The sequence below is a fragment of the Hyla sarda genome, chromosome 13, assembly GCF_029499605.1.
Source record: "Hyla sarda isolate aHylSar1 chromosome 13, aHylSar1.hap1, whole genome shotgun sequence".
NCBI lineage: Eukaryota > Metazoa > Chordata > Amphibia > Anura > Hylidae > Hyla > Hyla sarda.
In genome coordinates, this window is record NC_079201.1 from 35,758,459 (window position 1) to 35,784,172 (window position 25,714).

At 43.5% G+C, this 25,714-nt stretch overlaps 1 protein-coding gene, 1 long non-coding RNA gene and 2 other non-coding genes across 6 annotated transcripts in view; 1 reads left to right on the top strand and 3 right to left on the bottom strand.

The window, feature by feature from the left end:
- The window catches only part of LOC130297575 (uncharacterized), a 49,317-nt gene that overhangs the window by 18,404 nt on the left and 5,199 nt on the right, over positions 1–25,714 (bottom strand). Inside the window, exon 2 of one of the 3 annotated variants that reach the window (XR_008849595.1) lies at positions 6,164–6,273. This is a non-coding gene — a long non-coding RNA (uncharacterized LOC130297575). Of the gene's footprint in view, positions 1–987; positions 1,208–6,163; positions 6,274–25,714 lie in introns of those variants that run through there. The other 2 variants (XR_008849593.1, XR_008849594.1) reach the window with 2 other exon arrangements.
- MRPL58 (mitochondrial ribosomal protein L58) lies at positions 1,093–12,682 on the top strand. Its single transcript, XM_056550186.1, has 6 exons — positions 1,093–1,262; positions 4,849–4,882; positions 6,197–6,256; positions 8,187–8,269; positions 10,625–10,794; positions 12,293–12,682. Exons 1-6 carry the CDS (start codon positions 1,134–1,136, stop codon positions 12,375–12,377), a joined length of 561 nt encoding a protein of 186 aa, XP_056406161.1. The 5' UTR covers positions 1,093–1,133; the 3' UTR covers positions 12,378–12,682.
- TRNAR-CCU (transfer RNA arginine (anticodon CCU)) lies at positions 22,513–22,585 on the bottom strand. Its single transcript has one exon. It is a non-coding gene; the product is annotated as a tRNA-Arg (tRNA).
- Positions 22,775–22,847, bottom strand: TRNAR-UCG (transfer RNA arginine (anticodon UCG)). Its single transcript has one exon. It is a non-coding gene; the product is annotated as a tRNA-Arg (tRNA).

A 25,714-nucleotide genomic window follows, 5' to 3' on the forward strand; every position in this document is an offset into this window, starting at 1 on the left:
GCACAAGCCACACGAAGGCCCAGTATCTGCACAGCCAGCCCTTCACCCGAGTCAGGAGAGAAAAAACACTTACACTATGGAAAACAGTGTACATAAGCTTGATGAACTCCCTCCTATGTGCATTCCTCTCAGTCATTCCTTTTAGTACAGTGACCCCTCGACCTACGATGGCCCCAACATACGATCATTTCAACATGCGATGGCCTCTCAGAGGCCAGCGCATGATGAAGGCAGCATCAGCATACGATGCTTTTTTATGTCGGGGCCATTGCATAAAAGGCTATCCGGCAGCGCTGACCGCTTCAGCTGCCACCGGATAGCAGTTTACGGTGCCCCGTGAGCTCCGGTGATCTCTCTTACCTGTCTTCGGGGCTCCGGCGCGTCCTCTTCGGGATCCCCTGCATCGACGGCGCTCTCCATCGACGTCATCACGTCGCTGTGCATGCCATCCCGTCATCCAATAGGAGCGGCGTGCGTAGTGAAGTGATGGCGGCGACGGAGCGCGCGGATGCTGGGGAAGCAGAGGCCTCACCTTGGGGACGCGGCGACAGCGATGGACGGCGACATCCCGGGCAGCGATGACGGTCCGGAGCGGCGGGGATAGGTGAGTACGCCTTCCTCTAACAGTGGTCTTCAACCTGCGGACCTCCAGATGTTGCAAAACTACAACACCCAGCATGCCCGGACAGCCAACGGCTGTCCGGGCATGCTGGGTGTTGTAGTATTGCAACATCTGGAGGTCCGCAGGTTGTAGACCACTGTCCTATACTTTACATTGCACGGATTCCTCAACATGCGATGGTTTCAACAAACGATGGTCCGTTTGGAACGGATTACCATCGTATGTTGAGGGACCACTGTATGTCCCCTGATGAATCTCCCCCAGTGTGTCCTCCTCTGATGCGCAGCTCTTCACGGGCCTCACGGATAAAAATAAAAGCAAATGCAATCAGATTACAGCTGACATCTCCTAACAATGTACTGTACCACTGCCTCAGCGTCCGCTATAGAGACCACAAGAGAAAGCTGAGCAGCCTTTGTCCTCAGGCGCGGAACTAAGTGCTTACAGCTCTTGTTTCCAGACGTAAGATTAGCAGGTTGCACTTACAGCCCGGAAGTGCTTTCCAGTCAACATGGCGATCGCCGGTCTGCTCCCGCGGTTGTCGGTATTCCGTTCTCTTGGTGCCCTTGGCATTCGCTATTTTCAGAGCGCCTATAGCTTAGACAAGTTATATCCAGACAGTGTACACCGGAGCTCAGAGGTGAGCGGCCCGCGGGGAGGGATGTTGTGTGTGATTGACAGGCGGCTCCACCAATGAGGCAGCGCCCTGCACGGGGTGACATTGGAGGACCGTATTGTATAGCATGTGATGTCTTCATGTTATACTACGAAGGTCAGCTCCATAATGCAGCGTTTCCCAACCAGGGAGCCCACAGCTGATGCAAAACTACAACACTGTCCGGGCATGCTGGGAGTTGTAGTTTTGCAACAGCTGGAGGCACCCTAGTTGGGAAACACTGCCATAATGCACTGTTTCCCAACAAATATGGCTCCAGCTCTTGTAAAACAGCAACGCCCAGCATGTTGGCTGTCCAGGCATCCTTAAAGTTGTAATCTTACTACAGCTAGCGAGAGTACCCCCTTACTGTTTATCTGTACATGAGACTTTGTGTTACACAATTGCCACAGTCTCGGTGTCCTTGTGATGTCATACGTAATTGCGGCAGTCTCGGTGTCCTTGTGATGTCATACGTAATTGCCACAGTCTCGGTGTCCTTGTGATGTCATACGTAATTGCGGCAGTCTCCGGGTCCTTGTGATGTCATACGTAATTGCCGCAGTCTCCGTGTCCTTGTGATGTCATACGTAATTGCCGCAGTCTCCGTGTCCTTGTGATGTCATACGTAATTGCCGCAGTCTCCGTGTCCTTGTGATGTCATACGTAATTGCCGCAGTCTCCGTGTCCTTGTGATGTCATACGTAATTGCCGCAGTCTCCGTGTCCTTGTGATGTCATACGTAATTGCCGCAGTCTCCGTGTCCTTGTGATGTCATACGTAATTGCCGCAGTCTCCGTGTCCTTGTGATGTCATACGTAATTGCCGCAGTCTCCGTGTCCTTGTGATGTCATACGTAATTGCCGCAGTCTCCGTGTCCTTGTGATGTCATACGTAATTGCCGCAGTCTCCGTGTCCTTGTGATGTCATACGTAATTGCCGCAGTCTCCGTGTCCTTGTGATGTCATACGTAATTGCCGCAGTCTCCGTGTCCTTGTGATGTCATACGTAATTGCCGCAGTCTCCGTGTCCTTGTGATGTCATACGTAATTGCCGCAGTCTCCGTGTCCTTGTGATGTCATATGTAATTGCGGCTGCTGATCACAGTCATAGAGCTTTATGATCAGTGATATACAGTGATCCCTCAACTTACAATGGCCTCAACATACAATAGTTTCAACATACAATTGTCATTTCTGGAACATTGTAACTTGAAACCAAACTCAACATACAATACTACAGACAGTCCAGATCTGTGAAACGTGTCAATGGCTGGAAGACCTGACCAATCAGAATGGGCATTTCACTGGTAAAACACCTGTATTACTGAAGTGTATGCACTGACTGGTGTCTGGTAGCGCCCCCTACAGTACAGGGAGGTATTACATGTTCTGTACTACTCTTTACCTGTATTACTGAAGTGTATGCACTGACTGCTGTCTGGTGGCGCCCCATACAGTACAGGGAGGTAGTACATGTTCTGTACTACTCTTTACCTGTATTACTGAAGTGTATGCACTGACTGGTGTCTGGTAGCGCCCCCTACAGTACAGGGAGGTATTACATGTTCTGTCCTGTACCAAGGTTAGCTTCTCCTTTGGACACCAGGTGAGGGCGGCTCCATTTTACATTTTTAGGACACTGTGTACTGTACAGGACCCCAAAGAAGCTCCTGTCCTCTACATAGACCAGCGTTTCCCAATCAGGGTGCCTCCAGCTGTTTCAAAACTACAACTCTCAGCATGCCCGGACAGCCTTTGGCTGTCTGGGCATGCTGGGAGTTGTAGTTTTGCAACAGCTGGAGGCACCCAGATTGGGAAACACTGACATAGACAGTGATTTACAGCTCCCTGCAGATCTTTATTACTTTTATATGTAAGGATTTGCTTTATCTATATTAGTTATCTTCTTATTTTTCTTTAATCCTCACTTTTTCCTATTTTTGGAGGACATTTTTGGGGGCTTCAGAACCAATTACCAGGTTTCCATAGAGTTCTGGTCTCAACATACAATGGTTTCTACATACAATGGTCGTCCAGGAACCGATTAATATTATAACTTGAGGGACCACTGTACATCGTGAGGACTGGGAAATGCAACAATCTATAAAACATGGTTACTTACTTCCAGAAACCGCACCATCCTTGTTTACATGCTTTGTCTAGTATTGCATCTTAAAGGGGTTATCCAGGGGAACATTTTTTTTATATATCAACTGGCTCCAGAAAGTTAAACAGATTTGTAAATTACTTCTATTAAAAAAATCTTAATCCTTTCAGTACTTTTGAGCTGCTGAAGTTGAGTTGTTCTTTTCTGTCTAAGTGCTCTCTGATGACACCTGTCTCAGGAACTGTCCAGAGTAAAAGCAAATCCCCATAGCAAACCTATTCTGCTCTGTGCAGTTCCTGAGACAAGCAGAGATGTCAGCGGAGAGCACTGTTTCCAGACAGATAAGAACAACTCAACTTCAGCAGCTGATAATTATTGGAAGGATTAATATATTTTTAATAGAAGTAATTTACAAATCTGTTTAACTTTCTGGAGCCAGTTGATCTAAAAAAAAAATTTTTTTTTTCCTGGAATACCCCTTTAACCCATTCATGTAATGGACAAAAGTTGCTCCGTTTTCCTGATCTTGTGCAGTCGCTTTAGAAATCCTGAAAATACCTCTTTGCGTCTGATCCGTTAGTGTATAAGGAAATGATATCTAATATACACGATTATGACATTGATAAAAGACACTAGAGATGAGCGAACTTACAGTAAATTCGATTCGTCACGAACTTCTCGGCTCGGCAGTTGATGACTTTTCCTGCATTAATGAGTTCAGCTTTCAGGTGCTCCCGTGGGCTGGAAAAGGTGGATACAGTCCTAGAAAAGATTCTCCTAGGACTGTATCCCCCTTTTCCAGCCCACGGGAGCACCGGAAAGCTGAACTAATTTATGCAGGATAAGTCATCAACTGCCGAGCCGAGAAGTTCATGACGAATCGAATTTACTGTAAGTTCGCTCATCTCTATAAGACACCTATTCACATTAGTATTAATGACCAGTAGTTACATGATCATGAAGTGAGATATGGGTAAGTATTAGTGTTCTACATAGGTAGCTTATCCTGTACCACTTGTCAATGAATTCTGTATATGAACAGTATTAAAGGGAAACTGACAGCAGGGCAACCCTCACTAACCTGAATATACGGGTAGATAATGTGGGGGACCCCGTTTTTAACTCTTCTTACCAGAAGAAAAGGAATGCTGCCATTCTGGACATATTTGTTTAGTTATTAACATGGTATTTTCTTCCTCCTTTTCAATGCTTTCTCCTGCCCCCTCCATAGGTATATTTATGGATAGGGCTTCAGTAGTGGGCAGGAGAAGGTATTGCACATAGAGGAGCAGCCGCCATGTACAAAGAAATTATCATACTAACGAATATCTCCTGAACGGCTGTACAGATTTCCCCTGGTAAGAATTGTTAGATACAGGGTCACCCACATCTACCTGCTATCAGTTTCCATTATAAGTTATTTACTTTCCTTCTAATCCTTTCTGATTTGTTATTACTACAGGAGAACATACAGGATCTTATAGACATTCCAGTAGGTGAGTTATTTGAGGTTTGTACTATAACATGCTGTACAAGTGGAGTATATTAGGAGATCTGTACCTTCATACAGCACTATATCTATCTATCTATCTATTAACAGGAGAGAATACAGCAGCACACTGCTAGCACAAAGATATAGATTAAACATGAGTATATAGATAGAACAGGAAAAGCTACACAGCTGTAATGCAATAAATGAAGATATGAAACTATGAAATTATGAGGTACTTGGCTTGCAAATTTGGTGCCAAATAGCGTGGACCGTCCCACCACGGTAAGGTGACCTCATTCTGGGACGGACCCTACACTGTGAATATGCCTCTGTGTGAACAGTACAGCAGGCATGCAAGGTCTGAAACATCCAAGGCACCTTATATACACCTAATAGAGGTGGGTGGGGTGCAAGAGCCAACATGGAGGTAGCCACTGCCCCGTATGTGTAATACAACCAGAGAATAAGTTGGCCAGCACTATTAATTCCAAACTATTGTAAAAGCCTGGCTTGCAGGTGTAGGCTGCTGGGCTAAATATACAGCAACAGGAGAATACAGCAGCACACTGCTAGCACCAAGATATAGATGAAACATGAGTATATAGATAGAACATGAAAAGCTATACAGCTGTAATGCAATAAATGAAGATATGTTCATTTATTGCATTACAGCTGTATAGCTTTTCATGTTCTATCTATATACTCATGTTTCATCTATATCTTAGTGCTAGCAGTGTGCTGTTGTATTCATTTGTTGCTGTATATTTAGCCCAGCAGCCTGCACCTGCAAGCCAGGCTTTTACAATAGTTTGGAATTAATAGTGCTGGCCAACTTATTCTTTGTTTGTATCTATCTATCTTCAGAAGTCCCATAGAGAGTGAATGATGCAGCAACCGAGCATTTTGATAATCCATTCACCCCTGTTCTTGTGATGGGTGGGATAGGGGATAGCTTTATAAGTGTCAATATAAATATTAAAAAAAAACTTTTGACATGTATACTTGTGAAAAGTTTTAATTGGTTCGAGCTGGGTGCTGTGACCCCCATTGATTGTTAGAACGAGTGGGGAGAAACGCTATAAGTGCTTGTCTCGCCATCTCTCTCCTCTCTGGAGTAGGATTCTGTAATGCCTATGGAGCCTGTCTCCTGCATTGATGAGGGATATAATCACCTGGCTGAGCGCATCTTCCTGTTCATTCTACCAATTGGCGGCGGTCTTTTTTTTTTTTTTTTTTAAATGACAGTGACACATTAGTCTTGGAATAATCCCTTTAAGGGATTTACCTGGTAGCTTTTCTTAACCAAATGTGTTTTCAGATCGTCTGAGCATCTCATACAGCAAGAGCAGCGGTCCTGGAGGACAGAACGTCAATAAAGGTGAGAAGCCGTACACACTGATGAGAAAAAAAATACATGAAGAATGAAGTTTTTCTGTGATGAGTCCTTCTAGGATAGATGACTTGACAGAATTTACAATGTAGTACAGGGAGTCTTTTGGCCTTTCATTTGTCTAAGGTTTTTTTTTTTTTTTTTTTGTGGGTTCCAATGTACCCACTAAATTACCATTTGTAGGGACCTTATAGGGACCTTAAAGCGCAACTGTCATGATATTTTAGCCCCCCAGACTACTACAATGTTGTTACATAATGTCAGTGTAACAATACCTTGATGGGTTTCCTCCTCCTTTTATAAAATACATTTATCCAGCGGTCAGGCACAGTTGGATAGGCGTGGCTTGGGGTTCGCAAAGCCCTGCCGCCGCCACACCTATCCTCTCCTTTCAGCGCATCCACCCCTCCAGACATCCATGCGCCACCACCCTGCATTGACAGAGCGAGGAATTACTCACGCTGCTTATGCGCTCACTGCGCAGGTGCAGTACTAGAGGAAGGAGGTGCGCATGCGCTGCATCTTACTACACAGCTATCCCGGCGCTGAAAGGAGAGGATAGGCGTGGCGGCGGTGGAAGAGATTGGGAAGACTATTCCAAGAAAGCTGAAATGCCCTTTATTATTGGCAGGTTCCACTGCAAAACCCTGGCATTTAACTAAATAACACAGGTCAGTTACATAACAGAGAGTATTTAATGGAGTTATCCATATTTAAATAAAATGTAAAAGACCCCAATTGCATTAAAATAACAAACAGTTACTTCCTCTCCCATCCCACACTGAGCCCCATACCCCTCTCGGAGGGCACGTTGGTCTTATTTTAGGAGCAGACATCACTTGACCACTGCAGCTGATTACAGGGGTATGAAGTGTGACCATCTAGGCTGCTTATTGGCTGTGGTGGTCACATGACATCTGCTCCAAAAGCTAACTGTGAGGGTAAGTAACAGTTTATTTTAATGCAGAGCATTAACGGGAAGCTTTAAAAAAAAACACACACAATGGGGTGAATTTGATCAAATCTTGTGCAGAGGAGCAGTGCACCAGTTGCCAATAGCATCCAATCACATTCCAGCTTTCAAAAAATCCTTCTAAAAATAAAAGCTGAAGTCTGAATGGTAGCGATAGGCTCCACTGTTCCTCTGCACAAGTTTTGAAAAATCTTCCCCTGTCTCTTGACATCTGAAATTAAACAGGTAGATCAGTATACAAAATGTTACTGTATTTGAAAGAATCCAGTACTAAGTCAAATTCTTCACTTTATAGTAACTAAATATTTTTATTGGTTTCCCAAATAATCCTTCACCACTTACTGTCCCAAAATATAATGTTTATAGCTTCACCTTGCTGGTCGCACATAATGTTTTGCACCACTAGGGGTTATTGGAGTATGAGCTTTTTGTCTATGAAACAGTAAAGCATGGAAACTAGGAGCAAAGATGAAAGGCTCCAGCGTAAGAGGGTACAAAAGGCTGGAATTTTAAAAGCCTGGAAATTAAAGGAACAGAGAACTTCATGGAGTAACTTGCAGCAGAGAATGGTGGGAACTGTAGTAAGCTGCTAAAGCCCACCCACTCTTGTGCCAAGAAAGAGGACATGGGGTAAGAGTGTAACAGGAAGGTAATTGTAAATGTTTAGAATGCTTTTACTGCCATACTTTTGCTTTTTGGGTAATGTGAAGTCAATGGTAGCAAATCCAAATCTGATGCGGACTCATGAATGTACCAAAAAATGATGCAGAGGCTAGTCAATACCTGGTGGCCTGAACCCCACCTGCCTGTGTCATCAGATGCTTTGGTCTACAATGCTTTATACTGCAGTTCTGTCTGTTCAGCTTTTGAATTTGAGCACATAATTGGAGGATACCCATTGACCAGAAAATTGGATTCTATAATTTTGGTCATTTTCTTTTTCAGTTAACACAAAGGCTGAAATAAGGTTCCACCTGGCCTCAGCTGACTGGATCCCTGAAGTTGCCAGGCAGAAGATCTCTGTGCAGGTAACTACTTGGTTCTTGGATCATTGCTTGAAGTGTTCACCCATAAGACTAACCTAAAGATGGTCAACTGCTGTCTGCATCTTTCCTGGTGGTGTTGCTGCATTTTATGTCTTCTCGATTGATTTAAATGGGTTATCAGGTGTCTCTAGTGCCCTGCTGTGATCCTGATAGAAAGCATGACCTCGGGGCACAGAGTGCCATACTTCCACTCAGCCAATCACTGGCCAAGAGGGGACATCGCTGCAGTCAGTGATTGACTGATCCACAGTATGACCCTCTGGGTCCCAACCTCATTCTTCAGGAAGAGGACCGCAGCCAGGGACCATAGCAGGACACTGGAGGCCCCACGGGAGTGCTGTAAGTAAGTAGAGGTTTATTTGTTGATATATTTATTTTATATCTACTGTTCTTCTAGTGTTTTTTTTTTTTTTTTTTAGAAGAAAACATTAAAGTGTGAACTTTTTATCTCCATTTATAAATTACGCATTAACTCTAAATGTCTTTTGACATTTAAGCTGGCTTTACACATAACAGTATCTTACATAAAGGAGTACATCCCTCATATTTTTGTAAATAATTTATCTTTTCATCTGGCAACAGTGAAGTAATGACAACACAATGTAAAGTGATAGTACAACATGTATAATAATAATTTTGCTCTCCCCTCAGAATAACTCAACACACAGCCATTAATGTGCACCCCTAAGTGGAAATGTCCAGATTGGGCCCAAAGTGTCAATATTTTGTGTGGCCACCATTATTATCCTGAACTGCCTTAAGCCTCTTAGGCATGGAGTTCACCAGATCTTCTCAGGTGTCCTCTTCCACTCCTCCATGACAACATCATGGAGCTGGTGGATGTTAGAGACCCTGCATTCTGGAGATATGCTTGGCCAGACCATCACCTTTACCCATAGCTTTTTTTGAAAGGCAGAGTGGGGTCCTAGAGATGTTTGGGGTTGTAATACTGCCCCATGGCCCAATCTCCAGGAGGGAATCATGCTCTGGTATTTTTCAGCATTCGTGGTTCCATCAGTGAACAGTAGCTCCCCAGTGCCAGCAGCACTCATGCAGGCCCAGAACATGGCACTCGCACTACCATGCTTGACTGTAGGCTAGACACACTTGTCTTTGTACTCGTCACTTGGTTGCCACCACACACGCTTGTCATTATCTGGACCAAATAAGTTAATCTTGGTCTCATCACACCACAGCACATGGTTCCAGTAATTCTTGTCCTTAGTCCGCTTGTCTTCAGAAAATTGTTTACAAGCTTTCTTATGCTTCATCTTTAGAAGAGGCTTCCTTCTGGGACAACAGCCATGCAGACTAATTTGATGCAGCATGTGGCATATGGTTTTAGGACTGATAGGCTGACCCCCCCCCCCCCCCTTCCCACCCCTTGAACCTCTGCAGTCATGCTGGCAGCACTTATGTCTGTTTACCAAAGACAACCTCTGGTTATAAAGCACATGCACTCAACTTCTTTGGTCGACCATGGAAAATCTAGTTCTAAACATGTCCTGTGAAACCACTGTATGGCTTTGCCTACTGTGCTGCAGCTCTGCTTCATGGTCTTGGCAATCTTCTAATAGCCTAGGCTATGTTTACATAGAGCAACAGTTCTTAAGGTGCCTCGTTGCACTTCCAGTAACCAGTACTACAGAGTGTTAGAGCGCTAACATCTGCTCGCTATTCACACCTGAGACCTTGTAACTCTAGTGGGTCACTTGACATCGTGCAGGGAAAAGGGATTATTGGGCCCTATTTGGATATTTTCATTTAGGGATGTACTCTCTTATGTTACCAGGGTTTAGACATTAATAGCTGTGTGTTATTATTTTTAGGGGGCACAATATTTAACACTATTATACAGACTGTGCACTTACTACTTTACATTGTAGCGAAGTGTCATTTCTTCAGTGCTATCACAAACTATTTACAAAAATTTGAGGGGTGTACTCACATAGGTGAAATGCTGTAGCTGCCATTGGGATGCTCAGCCAACCATCAGCTATTTATTTTTGAGAAAATACCATGTATTTTTTTAATAGGCTATAACATGATGTTGTACAGGAGCCAAATTGTATCATATCCAGATGGGAAAAAAGCAGGAGAACCATTTTCGTACCATTCCTGGGAAAAGGTTGACCTGTTTGATATTGACATGATTCCATTCTGTTCTTTAAACATATGCACACCCAAATTGTGCTGCATTACAGCCATCAGAATACAGCACTTTGTCTGATTTCAGTTTTATCTGCACATCATAGAGGTGCACAAGCCGTGCATAAGAAAATCCTTTACTTTAGATATTATGGCTTATTCCATTTTGTCATCTTCTCCATTGTCTAGCATAAAAACCGAATAAACCGTGATGGAGAACTAATAGTCACCTCACAAGTGAGCCGGTACCAGATGCGCAACTTGGCTGACTGCCTGGATAAAATCCAAGCAATGATTTCTGAAGCAAACGAGAGGCCAAAGCCTGTGTCGAAGGAGGATGTTAAACTGAGGCAAATCAGGTACAGTCATATATTGGATAGCTTGGTACGCATCTTTTTATTTATGCTATTGTCTGTATTGTGTATAGAGATAGGTATCTGCCTTGATTTGTTATTCCTGTTCATAGTCAGATTGCACAACCAGACACTTCTGATGGGCCCAGCAGAAAACAACTGCCTCTGAAACTAAGTTCAGTCACATGGCACTGTGATTTATTAGTTTGGGTTCAGGGGCTTTGGCCACAAAGCAGTTGTTGCTATACAGCTGAGAAATGGGCTTCAAAAAACATACACTTTTTACCTGAAATGCTGTGTGCCTGACCTTACTTGTCCCAGAATATCAGCAGCTCGCAGTAAATCTCTTGTCGTGTTGAAGTGAAGTTCTTGGCCATGTGGCACACTCTGGGCCAGAGGCTACAATGTATTATCTCAGCCTTATATGTTGATTCACCCAAGTTATTTTTAAATACATAAAGGGGATCAACACAGTAAAGGAGGAGAGGATATTTAAAAGAAGAAAAAATTCCACAAGGACATGGTTTCAAATTAGAAGGACAAAGTGTCTGCAGTAATATCAGGAAGTATTACTTTACTGAGAGAGTAGTGGATGCATGGAATAGCCTTCCTGTAGAAGCGGTAGCTACAAATGCAGTAAAGGAGTTTCAGCATGCAAGTATTCAGAATTTTGGGCAGACTAGATGGGTCAAATGGTTCTCATCTGCTGACACCTTCTATGTTTCTATGTTGTTCTAAGGTTTACTACATTGCAGTTAAGTGACCATATACATGTTTTGTATTGATGCAGGGTTGGTAGGTCAAGGTATAGTTGTTAAAACAGGACTACTAGTAAGATCCTATTTAAAAGGGGTTTTGTGGGCAACAGTTAAGATTGTATTAAAGATAGGCCATCAGTATTAGATTGGTGTACTGCTGTTGCAAGATCTGTTGCATCTACATAGCACAGCCTTGATCAGTGTTATGGATGCTCCATTACTACAGGTTGTTAAAGGTGCCTGCGGTGAAGGAGCATTGATCGGACAGAGGCTAAGAGACCTCAGTCTATGCTTTAGGCTTGTCGGGACCCCGTGATTTCGTCTCTGTGGTCCTGATCAGCTCCCAGAGCTAAACTGCAAATCATTGTTCTTCATCTAGACGCTGCTATCAACTTTGTGGCATCTAAAGGGTTAATGCAGGACATCGGCCCAATCAGTGATGTCCGACATTAGCCAGTCTACTGATAGCAGCTGGGACCTGCCCACGAGCGCACTTTATAGACCAGGAAAGGACATACATTTACACCCTTTGTCCTAAAGGTCTTAAAGGGCATGTATGCTTTGGACACCTCCCTCGGGTGCTTCTAGTCTTATTAGGTAAAACCCAGGCAGGACCAACACCTTATATAAATAAAGCTTTCAAAAAGAGCTCAGACTATCAGTAACTTGGTCCATGTTATCTAGTGTTTTTTTTTTTTTGTTTGTTTTCTCTGTTGTGTGTAATAGTTATTATATTTTATTTACAGGCTGGAAAATATGAACAGAGAACGCCTGCGGCAGAAAAAGATCAATTCATCAGTAAAACGGAGTCGCAGTATATGCTTGGACTAACACAGGACTGACAGGGCTTTCCCTCTTGTGGCAAAAGAAGCCTTGTCTTGTGCCCAAATCTGAAATTCTGATGCCAATATGTAATTTATAAGGACTGCTGGTGAAAGAATGGTCAAGCATGTGGTATCCACACCTTGAGTACAACTAAGATTTAAGACAAAAAAAAAATAACATAATAAACTTGTATATGGAAAGCTTGAAAAGTGGACTTTATGGGTATGCTCTATGTTGTAAATGCCTGGTAAAAACAGATAACAGAGTGACAGGCAAATGAGCAAGTTTATTACAGGCATGAAAATAAATAAAATCTTAGGTATGCAAAGAAAATAAATTTGTTTTGTATACATTTATTCTAAAGCCAACATACAAGCAACCACTTCATCTTTTTTGTCTAATTTAAATGTTTTGACACTTTAAATGGGCACTGTCCGACACAAAAATGTGTTGTATATGTTTTATATCTTGACAAAACATTAACCTTACTAATATACTTCATAAGAAAATTTTATTTCCTTTTTATAGAAATCATGACTTTGTCAGAGCTGAAGCACAGGCATGGACAAAGTCCAGTAAGTGAGGGTGGGCTAGCACTCCTGTGCTCTCTCCTGTCTGATAGTCCCCCTTTGTGCTCCTTTCTGTCCTATCAGACAGGAGAGAGCACAGAGGAGTTCTGTCAGACAGGAGAGCGCACAGAGGAGTTCTGTCAGACAGGAGAGAGCACAGAGGAGTCCTGTCAGACAGGAGAGAGCACAGAGGAGTCCTGTCAGACAGGAGAGAGCACAGAGGAGTCCTGTCAGACAGGAGAGAGCACAGAGGAGTTCTGTCAGACAGGAGAGAGCACAGAGGAGTCCTATCAGACAGGAGAGAGCACAGAGGAGTCCTGTCAGACAGGGGAGAGCACAGAGGAGTGCTATCAGATAGGTGAGAGCACAGAGGAGTCCTGTCAGACAGGAGAGAGCACAGAGCTCATCATCAGGAGAAGAGGGATGCAGGTTGCCCGTGAGGCAGCAACTAAGCCAGCAAGGAGGCAGAAGTGGAATTTCTGGAGCCAAACATGCCCAGGGGAGACCACCTGCTTCTTGGCAGCCTAGCTTCCCGGGAGGTAGTGGAACAGGGATTCCTTGAGACGGCGGCAGTAGCAGTCAATTAGTGCGGACTGTTGGTGGGAAAATCAGCTACTCGGCGGTGATGCAGTTTTTCATCAAGCATCCGGAGGAGGTTAACATAGCCACATGCAAGATGTGTCGGCAGAAGGTGAAGCTTGGCCAGAATCCCAATGATGGCACCACGGCCCTGCGTCAACATATGCTGTGCCACCATAAAGCGGCCTGGGAGAACCGTGGCTCTGATGTGGTGGTCCAGCCTGCTGCATCACCCAGTGGCACGCCACTCCCTGTTTCAGCCAGCCAAGGCTCCACCACCTCAGCCGAAGGGAGCTGTGTGTCATACACTCCTTATGTCGCTCCAGATGCTCCTGCTGCTCCTACTTTGTCAGTCATTCCGCCAGCAATCCATCGGCGAGGCCATGTCCAAGAGACAACAGTATGCACCCACTCATCCAACGGCGCAGAAGCTGAATGTGCTCATGTCCAAGTTGCTGGTGCTGCAGTCCCTCCCTTTTCAAGTGGTGGACTCTGCACCTTTCAGAGAACTGATGGCTTGTGCCGAGGTGGAGAGTCCCAAGCCTTCATTTTCTTGCGAAGACAGCAGTACCAGCCCTGCACAATTTTGTGGAAAAGAAGGTGGGCCAGTTCTTGATCCTGTCGGTGTATACCAAAGTGCACAGCAGCACCGATGTCTGGAGCTGTAACTATGGTCAGGGACAATACATGTCCTTTACGGCCCACTGGGTGAATGGGGTTCCTGCACAGCCACAACAGCAACTTGGACAGGTCACGTGGCTTCCTACTCCACGCTCTCAGGCAGTTGGTCCTGTGACAGTGTGCGAATCCGCCTCCTCATCCTCCACCATGTCCTCAGCCTCCACTGCACGGACAAGTCTCAGTGCCCCTTCAGCATACCATGTGTGTAGGGCACGGCGGTGTCATGCTGTTCTTCACATGGTTTGCCTTGGCAAACTGAGTCAAACTCCAGGCTGTGTCATTGAGCCACCATATGGTCTGCTCATGCTGCCGCCACCTCCACGCTGTGTCAATCAGCCACTATATGGTCTCCTCATACTGCCGCTACCTCCACTCTGTGTCATTCAGCCACTATATGGTCTCCCCTTGCTGCCACCAACTCAAGGCTGTGCCATTCAGCCACTATATGGTCTACTCATGTTTCCGCCACCTCCAGGCTGTGTCTTTCAGCCACTATATGGTCTCCTCATGCTTCCGCCACCTCCAGGCTGTGTCACTGTACCGCCATATTGTCTCTTCATGCTGCCGCAAACTCCAGGCTGTGTCATTCAGCCACCATATGGTCTCCTCATGCTGCCACAAACTCCAGGCTGTGTCATTCAGCCACTATATGGTCTCCTTATGCTGCCGCCAGATCCAGGCTGTGCCATTCAGCCACTATATGGTCTCCACATGCTGCCATCAGCTCTAGGCTGTGTCATTCAGCCACTATATGGTCTCCTCATGCTGCTGGGACAGTACCTAAACATTTTTATGGTAGCACTAGCTACCGCAAATCTTCAATTAAAATTTGAAAATTTATCTTTTATTCTTTGGAATTGTGAGGGCCCTATGGTCTCCTCATGCTGCTGCCAGGCTGTGTCATTGTGCCACCATGGTCTCCTTATGCTATTGGCACCTTAGAAATTGTAATTTATCTAAAATCTTCAATAAAAATTTTACAAAATATCTTTAATCTTTTCTATTGTGAGACCCTATGGTCTCGTCGGGCTGCTGCCACCTCTAGGCTCTGTCATTGTGCCACCATGTGACTCCTTGTTAGATTGGTTTTTGTGTTCATACAGTGTTAGTTCAAATAAACGCCAGGACATTAACTGGGAATCTAATATAAATCTTAAATTTAAAAAAGGCCCTACGGTCTTCGACATCATATAAAGTGTTGCTCACGAATATTCGCAATTCAAATATTCGTTGCGAATATCGCATATTTGCGAATATTACGAATTTCGCGATAAAAATTTGCTATTACGAATATTCGTCTTTTTTTTAAACTGTTTAAAAAACGGAGCACATTGTAGGGATCTCCTTCGACTGATAAATGCAATGCTTGTATCATTTCATTAAAGACCCAGGGATGAGACTATGAGGCGAAAGGTTTATGCTTGCGAATATTCGCAATGCGAATATTCGCAATGCGAATATTCGTGGAAATTCCGCCCTGCTTATGCCTGTGAGCCAATGAGAGTTCTGCAAGCACAGTTGTCAGAGCTTAGCAACGTCCCTAGCAATGTCCCTCGCATGATGTTATAGCGCGCATGCGCTGTCGAGCGAAATTTTGCTATTAATTTCACATTCGCAATAGCGAAATTTCGCTATTCAAAAAAACTTCACGAATATAACGAATATTCGAATTTCACGAATATGGGATGAATATTCGTCGTCATATTCGCGAAAAATCGCTAATTCGAATATGGCATATGCCGCTCATCATTAATCATATATTACCTATGGAATTACCACAAGAATCCAATGAAACAGGTTGGAGCGATAACAATGAACCATAATTGATTAAATGAAACATTTGCACTTTCACAGTCAGGGTGGCAGGGGCTGGAACAGGTGGTATCTCGCCTGGTGGAGGACCGGCAGCTCGATTTTAAGGTATAAGTACAAGCTTTTTCACTGCAGACACTTCTAGCTTTATGCGCCCACTTATCCAATGGCACAGAAGCTGAATCTGCTCCTGTCCAAGTTGCTGGTACTGCAGACCCTCCCTTTTCAAGTGGACACTCAGAGTATGGGGGTGCGCTGAGAGGCAGGGGCTGGAACAGGTGGTAGCTCGCCTCGCGGCGGACTGCCAGCTCGATGCTCACCAGAATGGGTAATCAAAAAATGTTCATAAATTCAAATTAAATGAAATAAAAATTACATAAAAAATCTGCCACATCCAGACGCTCTGCGGCAGTGATTCTAATAGCAATGCCTGTAATCTGCATGTCATACAGTATTATTTCACTAACACAGCACACTCCCAATGCGAGTTAGGAAAGGCAAAGGGTTCTACACCACCATCGGCTGATTCAAATTTTTAAAAAAATTCGCTCTTCTCTAGCTGGAACATACATACATACATTGATATACATATATACAGTATATTACTGACTGCTACAGCCATACAATAGGACATTGATTCCCACAGTAAAATGAAAACTGTAGCATAGGCCACACAATCGGGCCTTATACATTCTGTCAAAATGGGAATGCCGACATATACAAGCATGGACCTCATTTCTTTCAATAGGGAAAATTTATCAATGTTGGTGTAGATAAAAGTTTTTTGTACATCATTTTGGTTGGTCTAAATTTAGTGCAGTTGCACCAAATGTACCATCCTTGTGCAAGGAACATGATAAATTTTGTGCAAAGTTCTAAATCTCCACACAGTTCTATTTGTACGCCTGAGCTGCACCTCACAATAAAAGTGGACACAGGGATTTTGCTCTATTGCTTTGAGGCTCGGATTCCATTGAGGTTTTTTGTCCACCAGCAAAAACACCAGAAAAACTGTCACCAGCCTTTTCCTGCATTTTGTCAGGTTTTTCTAGCATTTTTGCGGGTGTGTGGAAACGGTCATTTTTGTACCCTGTGGCAATTTTACATCAGGAGTATTGTGACATAGCTGAACTGGCTGTACATGAATGGACAATACAGAGATCTTTCTTGTGATCTTTTTATACCTAGGCCGGTAACCATGAAAGGGGGCATCCTCTACGTCTAGAGGAAAAAAGGTTTCACCACCATCACAGACAGAGATTCTTTACTGTAAGAGCAGTGAGACTATGGAACTCTCTGCCACGTGATGTTGTGAGGTCTGACTCAATGAACAAGTCCAAGGGGGGATTGTATTGTTTCAGGAAAAATATAATATTACAGGTTATGGATATTAGATTTACGTGGATAGAATGTTGAGCCAGGGATTTATTCTGATCGCCATATTGAAATCAGGACCCCCAGGTATTGGCAATTGGCATTAGCTTAAAGGGGTTGTGCGCTGCCCTAATTTTGGGAGCTCCGCTCACAGCGTCCGGAGGTTCATTACTCCGAACGCTGTGTGCGGGCTTCAGTGTTCGCGGCCGCCGGGCGTGACGTCTCGCCTGCCCCCTCGTGACGTCACGCCCGCCCCCTCATGACGTCACGCCCGCCCCCTTCCCATAGACTTTCGTTGAGGGGGCGGGCGTGACGTCACGCCCAGCGGCCGCGAACACGGAAGCCTGCACACAGCGTTCGGAGTAATGAACTCCCGGACGCTGTGAGTGGAGCTCCAAAAGTCAGGGCAGCGCACAGCCCCTTTAATGGGTTCTTTTTTGCCTTCCTCTGGATCAACACAGTAGGGTTTAAGTTGAACTTGATGGACTCTTGTCTGTTTTTTCAACCTTGTGAACTTTGAAAACGATGAAAACGACTACTTGTCTGGGCTTGCTGGGAGTTGTTGAGTTGTGTTTATTGGAATCAGGGCTAGTGTATAAAAATGTCCGGGTTAGCACTGCGTTTCTCAGTCCATCTAAGGTGTTTGTCAGTATCCTTTTCTTAGTGGTGTACAGCAGCGGGTGCCATTTATTTCAAAGGGGCAAACTACCTTCTAGTTAGTTTGTTCAGGCCAATATCCGCTAGTATACGGTAATTTAACAGGGCTCAATAGCGTTACTAGCTGGGTAACAAGATGACTCTGTTTGGGCCACTGAAAAGGTACTAGACATGTGCAATTTGGTTCAGCACAAATGTCAAATTTACCGAATTTTTCCGTTTTCGTGCATTCGGGCCGTACCGAATGCACGAAAACATTTTTCGAATATTTCCGAATAGCAATGATAAAACAAATAGCAACATAACGAATGCATTCGTTATTCTCCGAATGCATGCGGTAAAAAAACGAATGCATTCGTTATCCGAAAACAAATGCATTAATTATTTACCAAATGCATGCGGTAAAAAAACGAAAGTAAAGAATTTTTTCTAACTTTTTTATTGTTCCTTGCGCTACACTGTTTCTGATTGTTAGTTATTGCTTTACTGTTACTAGGGTGCCTCCAGCTGTTGCAAAACTACAACACCCACCCAGCATGCGGCGGTCTGGGCATGCTGGGAGTTGTAGTTTTGCAACAGCTGGAGGCACACTTTGGCTAACACGCATTCGCGCAATGCTTTTTAATTCATTTTCAAATTCCGCTGGCTTTTGTCAGAAATGGGTTACCAGGTCAATGACATGCATAGTAATTGCCGTGGGAACATTTTTAATTCATAAAACTGCAGGCTTAATTGGATAATTGCCGTGTAGAACGCTTAGGACACCAAACATTCTACACTGCAATTATCCAATTAAGCCTGCGGTTTTATGGATGAAAAATGTTCCCACGGCAATTACTATGCATGTCATTGACCTCAATCACCCGACAATCAAACACATCAATCATTCATACAGCATTCATTCATTCATTTACTCATTCATTCAACATTTCTGTATGTATTAATAATTTATTAAAGGGGTAGTCCAGTGGTGAAAAACGTATCCCCTATCCTAAGGATAGGGGATAAGTTTGAGATCGCAGGGGGTTCGACCGCTGGGGCCCCCTGCGATCTCTCTGTACGGGGGCCAGGCTCTCCGGCCAGATAGTGGGTGTCGACCTCCGCACGAAGCGGCGGCCGACACGCCCCCTCAATACATCTCTATGGCAGAGCCGGAGATTGCCGAAGGCAGCGCTTCGGCTCTGCCATAGAGTTGTATTGAGGGGGCGTGTCGGCCGCCGCTTCGTGCGGAGGTCGACACGCCCCCTTCCAGCGGTCGAACCCCCCGCTAGGGGATAAGTTGTTCACCACTGGGTTCACCACTGGACTACTCCTTTAATACATAATGTAATGTTGAATGAATGAATGAATGAGTAAATGAATGAATGAATGCTGTATGAATGATTGATGTGTTTGATTGTCGGGTGATTGAGGTCAATGACATGCATAGTAATTGCCGTGGGAAAATTTTTCATTCATAAAACTGCAGGCTTAATTGGATAATTGCCGTGTAGAATGCTTAGGACACCAAACATTCTACACTGCAATTATCCAATTAAGTCTGCGGTTTTATGAATGAAAAATGTTCCCACGGCAATTACTATGCATGTCATTGACCTGGTAACCCATTTCTGACAGAAGCCAGCGGAATTTGAAAATGAATTAAAAAGCATTGCGTGAATGCGTGTGTTTGCCAAAGTGTGCCTCCAGCTGTTGCAAAACTACAACTCCCAGCATGCCCAGACAGCCGCATGCTGGGTGGGTGTTGTAGTTTTGCAACAGTTTGATCGATTGGTTTGATTGTTATACATAAATCACCCGACAATCAAACACATCGATCAAACACATCGATCATTCATACAGCATTCATTCATTTACTCATTCATTCAACATTACATTATGTATTCATATAAATCACATAAAATTATATTATCTTACCTGTCTTCCAATGTCCCGATCTCTGCGGCTGCCCTCTTTTCCTGCACACACTCCCGATAATGGTCCCCTGCTTAAAAAAGATTTACCCGAATGTACCCAGAATACCGAATGTATACGAAAAATCAAACCCACCCGAATACGAATGTATCCGAAAAAAATCAAACCCAGACACCCGAATACCGAATGTATCCGAAAAAATTAACCCACCGGACACTCGAATACCGAATGTATCCGAAAAAAATTGAAACCTGGACACCCGAATACCGAATGTATATGAAAATCAAAACTGAAAACATTGCTGTACCGAAAATTTTATAAAAAACAAAACGAAAAAAACTAAAAATTTTCTCCTGCACATGTCTAAAAGGTACCTGCGACGAACAGAGAAAACATGGTGTGAACCTAGCATAATGGGATATATGGGGGCCCAGTGCATGACATGGGCAGCTCTCAGCAATGATCTGAAGCTCCCCGCAGAGGATGAACGGCTCAGATTGGCATGCGGGCAGCAGGAGATTTAAACCCTGCGGCAAGGCCTGTGAATGCAAGAAAAAATTACCACAAGGACTGATGTCTCTGATTGATGTCCGCTCACCTCAAGTGAGTGATAAGAGCGCTCATCACTCCAGTTCCATATTGGGGACCTGAGAGCTTGGAGTAGCTGCTGAGCCTGGAGGGTAACAGGATGACAGGGCAGCCTGTCCTGTAAAATATCCAATCTAAGGGCTCGTTCTCACAAGCGGATTTATTTGCGGGTTTCCCTTTGTGTGTTTGAAAGGGGGCGGGCTCTCCGCGGCTGTCTGCAGCAGATTTTCGGCTGCAGAATTTCCACTGCGGAAAATCCGCCACAGATCCTATTGGGGCTTGCGAAGGATTTTCTGCATCAGAAATTCCGCAGCTGAAAATCTCCCGCGGACAGTCCGTCCCTTTCAAACATGCAGCGGGAAACTCGCAAACAAATTGGCTCGTGTGAACGTGCCCATAGGATGCATTCACATAAGTGTATTATCTTTCAAACTCGCAGTGCGTGTCCCGCTATGAGTTTGAAAGGGGCGGGCTCTTCGTGGGCTGTCCCCAGCAGATTTTCAGCTGCAGAATGTCTGCTGTTCAAAATCCGCCACAGACCCTTTTGGCTTCAACGGTCTGTGGAGGATTTTACATAGCGTAGTCTCTGCTGACGAAAATTGCCCCTTTCAAACTCGCTGCGAGTTTGAAAAATAATACACACCTTTAGGATCTATTCACACGTACAGTATTCTGCGCAGATTTCCAAACTGTGGACTTCCAGCTGTTGCAAAACTAGAACTCCCAGCATGCTTTGCAACAGCTGGAGGTCCCCGGCTTGAGACCTAGGTGCTACCTGTACGACCTGTTATAATGTCACAATCATACATTGTAGCACAATAGAAGCCACGTAGAACAAAATGACGATGATCATGTGACAGGAGTGGGCAGAGCTCGGATGTAACGAGAGCGAGAAGGGTTGTTTGCTAATTTGGGGTGGTGGTCACATGTTTCCTGTGTAGACTGGAGCTCCACCTCTGCAGCTGGACCCATCATACAAGGGCCAATCAGATTAGGATCAAAGCAGACTAATGCAATTGTATGTGCAATTAAAACGTAATATATAAAGTGCTATATACTCTCGCTGTTAGGCTATGTTCACATGGCGGAATGTCTGCAGGAATATTCCACACGCACATTCCGCTGCAGCAGAGTACCATTGGGATTCTGCTGCACTGTTCACACAATGTAATTTCCACGGCAGATGTTCCGGTGCGAAAATCCCAATTCCGGCATCCGCAAAAAGAAAAGACTTGTCTATTCTTTCTACAGATTCCGCTCTGAAATGCTTTGCTGTCTATGAGACAACGCATGTCCGAGCGGTCCTAGTGCACGCCGGATCATTTAAATGGACAGAATGTGTTTTCTGGGCGGAGATTCTGCACATTTTTGGATATGTGAACCCGGCCTTACTGTGGAAAATCACAAATTAGAGATCACTTGAAACATAGAAGCAGTACATAGTATGTTTATTAGCAATCAATGGTCATAAAGTTATTTTTAATCAAAAAAAAGCACAGTTTACAGCTGTTGCAAAACTACAATTTCCAGCATCCCCTGCGAGGGCATTCTGGGAATTGTAGTTTCACAACAACTAGAGACCCACAGCTTGGGAACAGCTTTTCCGAACAAACTGCCTCCAGCTGTTGCAAAACTACAAGTCGTGTTGGCTGTCCAGGCATGCTGCGAGTTGTAGTTTTTCAACAGCTGGAGACACACTGTTTGGAAAACACTGCTATAGGGAATAAATAAGAGTGCGCAGTGAAACTAAAGATAATAATGAGTCATTTGAGCCATGACTCCCCCTAGTGGAGCTGCTCTGAGGACTTTAATAGAGCACTATCCATACACAGCAGTCTGCCAAGGTTTAGAATGTGAACGACAGAATAATCTGTGGAATCAGGGAGTGGTGGACACTTTAAAACATTAAACATAATCAAGCTTGAAGTAAGTAACAGATTTATAAAGAAAAAAAAAAGTTAATTTGCCACCCCAGATGGGACTCGAACCCACAATCCCTGGCTTAGGAGGCCAGTGCCTTATCCATTAGGCCACTGGGGCTTCACACTGTTCTCTGTTGCAAATTCCTTATTTGACATGTACAAACACAACACTGCACGATCTGAACAGTTGGGTTTAGATTCAGATTGTTCTATTTGCTCAGAGCAGTAATGTGCACTGTGGTGCGAACCATTCGCAAATAATGTGTGTAAATGATTAAGCGTGCAAAATACATAAAACTAAAAAAGACGACCACGAAGGGACTCGAACCCTCAATCTTCTGATCCGAAGTCAGACGCCTTATCCATTAGGCCACGCGGTCAGTACACACAATGTGGAAAGCAAGGAGCCTCACAACTGATTCACTGTGCACGAACAATGAATCAATTTATCTATCTATATGTGTGTGTATATATACACACATATATATACACCCACACACACATTGATATACTTATATATTGATTTATTTATTGATTCATTCATATAATTAATTCATTACATAAATAAATAAATGAATGAACAAGTGTTTTCCTACCAGAGTGCACCTTGGTTGGAAATACTGATCTATTCTATCTATACTATTTTTATTTTAAAACTTTTGCCACTAATTTAAATTTTTTTTTTTTTAAAGTTTGCGTTCTTTTAACATTTTATGGCCATAAAATCAGTACATTAACCCCTTAAGGACTCAGCCCATTTTGGCCTTAAGGACTCAGACAATTTAATTTTTACGTTTTCATTTTTTCCTCCTCGCCTTCTAAAAATCATAACTCTTTTATATTTTCATCCACAGACTAGTATGAGGGCTTGTTTTTTGCGCGACCAGTTGTCCTTTGTAATGACATCACTCATTATATCATAAAATGTATGGCGCAACCAAAAAACACTATTTTTGTGGGGAAATTAAAACGAAAAACGCAATTTTGCTAATTTTGGAAGGTTTTGTTTTCACGCCGTACAATTTCTGGTAAAAATGACATGTGTTCTTTATTCTGAGGGTCAATACGATTAAAATGATACCCATTATTATATACTTTTATATTATTGTTGCGCTTAAAAAAAATCACAAACTTTTTAACCAAATTAGTACGTTTATAATCCCTTTATTTTGATGACCTATAACTTTTTTATTTTTCCGTATAAGCGGCGGTATGGGGGCTCATTTTTTGCGCCATGATCTGTACTTTTTTTTGATACCACATTTGCATATAAAAAACTTTTAATACATTTTTTCTAATTTTTTTTTAAATAAAATGTATTAAAAAAGTAGGAATTTTGGACTTTTTAAATTTTTTTTCGTTCACGCCGTTCACCGTACGGGATCATTAACATTTTATTTTAATAGTTCGGACATTTACGCACGCGGCGATACCAAATATGTCTATAAAAAATGTTTTTTACGCTTTTTGGGGGTAAAATAGGAAAAAACGGACGTTTTACTTTTTTATTGGGGGAGGGGATTTTTCACTTTTTTTTTACTTTTACTTTTTTTTTACATTTTTTTTTACACTTGAATAGTCCCCATAGGGGACTATTCATAGCAATACCATGATTGCTAATACTGATCTGTTCTATGTATAGGACATAGAACAGATCAGTATTATCGGTCATCTCCTGCTCTGGTCTGCTCGATCACAGACCAGAGCAGGAGATCCCGGGAGCCGCACGGAGGAAGGTGAGGGGACCTCCGTGCGGCGTTATGAATGATCGGATCCCCGCAGCAGCGCTGCGGGCGATCCGATCGTTCATTTTAATCGCGAACTGCCGCAGATGCCGGGATCTGTATTGATCCCGGCACCTGAGGGGTTAATGGCGGACGCCCGCGAGATCGCGGGCGTCGGCCATTGCCGGCGGGTCCCTGGCTGCGATTAGCAGCCGGGATCAGCCGCGCATGACACGGGCATCGCTCCGATGCCCGCGGTTATGCTTAGGACGTAAATGTACGTCCTGGTGCGTTAAGTACCACCTCACCAGGACGTACATTTACGTCCTGCGTCCTTAAGGGGTTAATGTTACTATCCCTTATGTACCATATTTTTTGTCTTCTTAAAAAAAAAAGGATGTATGTTCTCCTGATGAATTTATGGCACAAAAATTTTCTAACCTATGTGCAACGTAAAAAAAAAATATTATTCGGCATATAGGTGGTAGTACAAACAAGCAGGGGAGAGGATGGAGGGTCTGTGCATGTGTTTAACCCCTTCATGACCCGGGGTTTTTCCGTTTTTGCATTTTCGTTTTTTCCTCATTGCCTTTAAAAAATCATAACTCTTTCAATTTTGCACCTAAAAATCCATATGATGGCTTATTTTTTGCGCCACCAACTCTACTTTGTAATGACGTCAGTCATTTTACCAAAAAAATCTACAGCAAAACGGAAAAAAATATTCAATGTGCGACAAAATTGAAGAAAAAACGCCATTTTGTAACTTTTGGGGGCTTCCGTTTCTACACAGTACATTTTTCAGTGAAAATGACACTTTCTCTTTATTCTGTAGGTCCATACGGTTAAAATGGTACCCTACTTATATAGGTTTGATTTTATCGTACTTCTGGAAAAAATCATAACTACATGCAGGAAAATGTATACGTTTCAAATTGTCCTCTTCTGACCCCTATAACTTTTTTATTTTTCTGCGTATGGGGCTGTTGCAGCCAACATTGGCCACACTAATATAATTTTGATGTGTTTTTATTATGGACTCGAATATATTGGAATGCAGTGGAATTTTCATGGATGGAATGGTGTAGGGTGTCTGCAGGACTGGCTTCAAGAATTGTGGTTGATGCAAACAGCTGATTAGACAATCATTTGCTTTCATCCTGTTTAAAGCCATACAATAAGCCTTAAACCTGAGTGATAAGAATGGAGGTGAGCTACAGTTCCTGTTACCTCCAATAATATAAGCCATAAAACCAGCCCCTGCCGTGTTGGATACAATGGACTGCAAATCATCCTGTCAGCCCACCAAGGTGTGATTCTCGAGGAAACTTGGATATCTGTCAACACAGTATGGGACAACAAAGAAGACCCCCCCCACTCAAGAAGACATCAAAAGGACAAGAACTGATTGCAATGCAAATAAACTGTAACTGTTCTGATTGGCCATGGAGATATCTTGGGATGGGCAATGTATGGGTTATGTGTGTGGATGACTGCTATATATGTTACTTATAGGATGATGA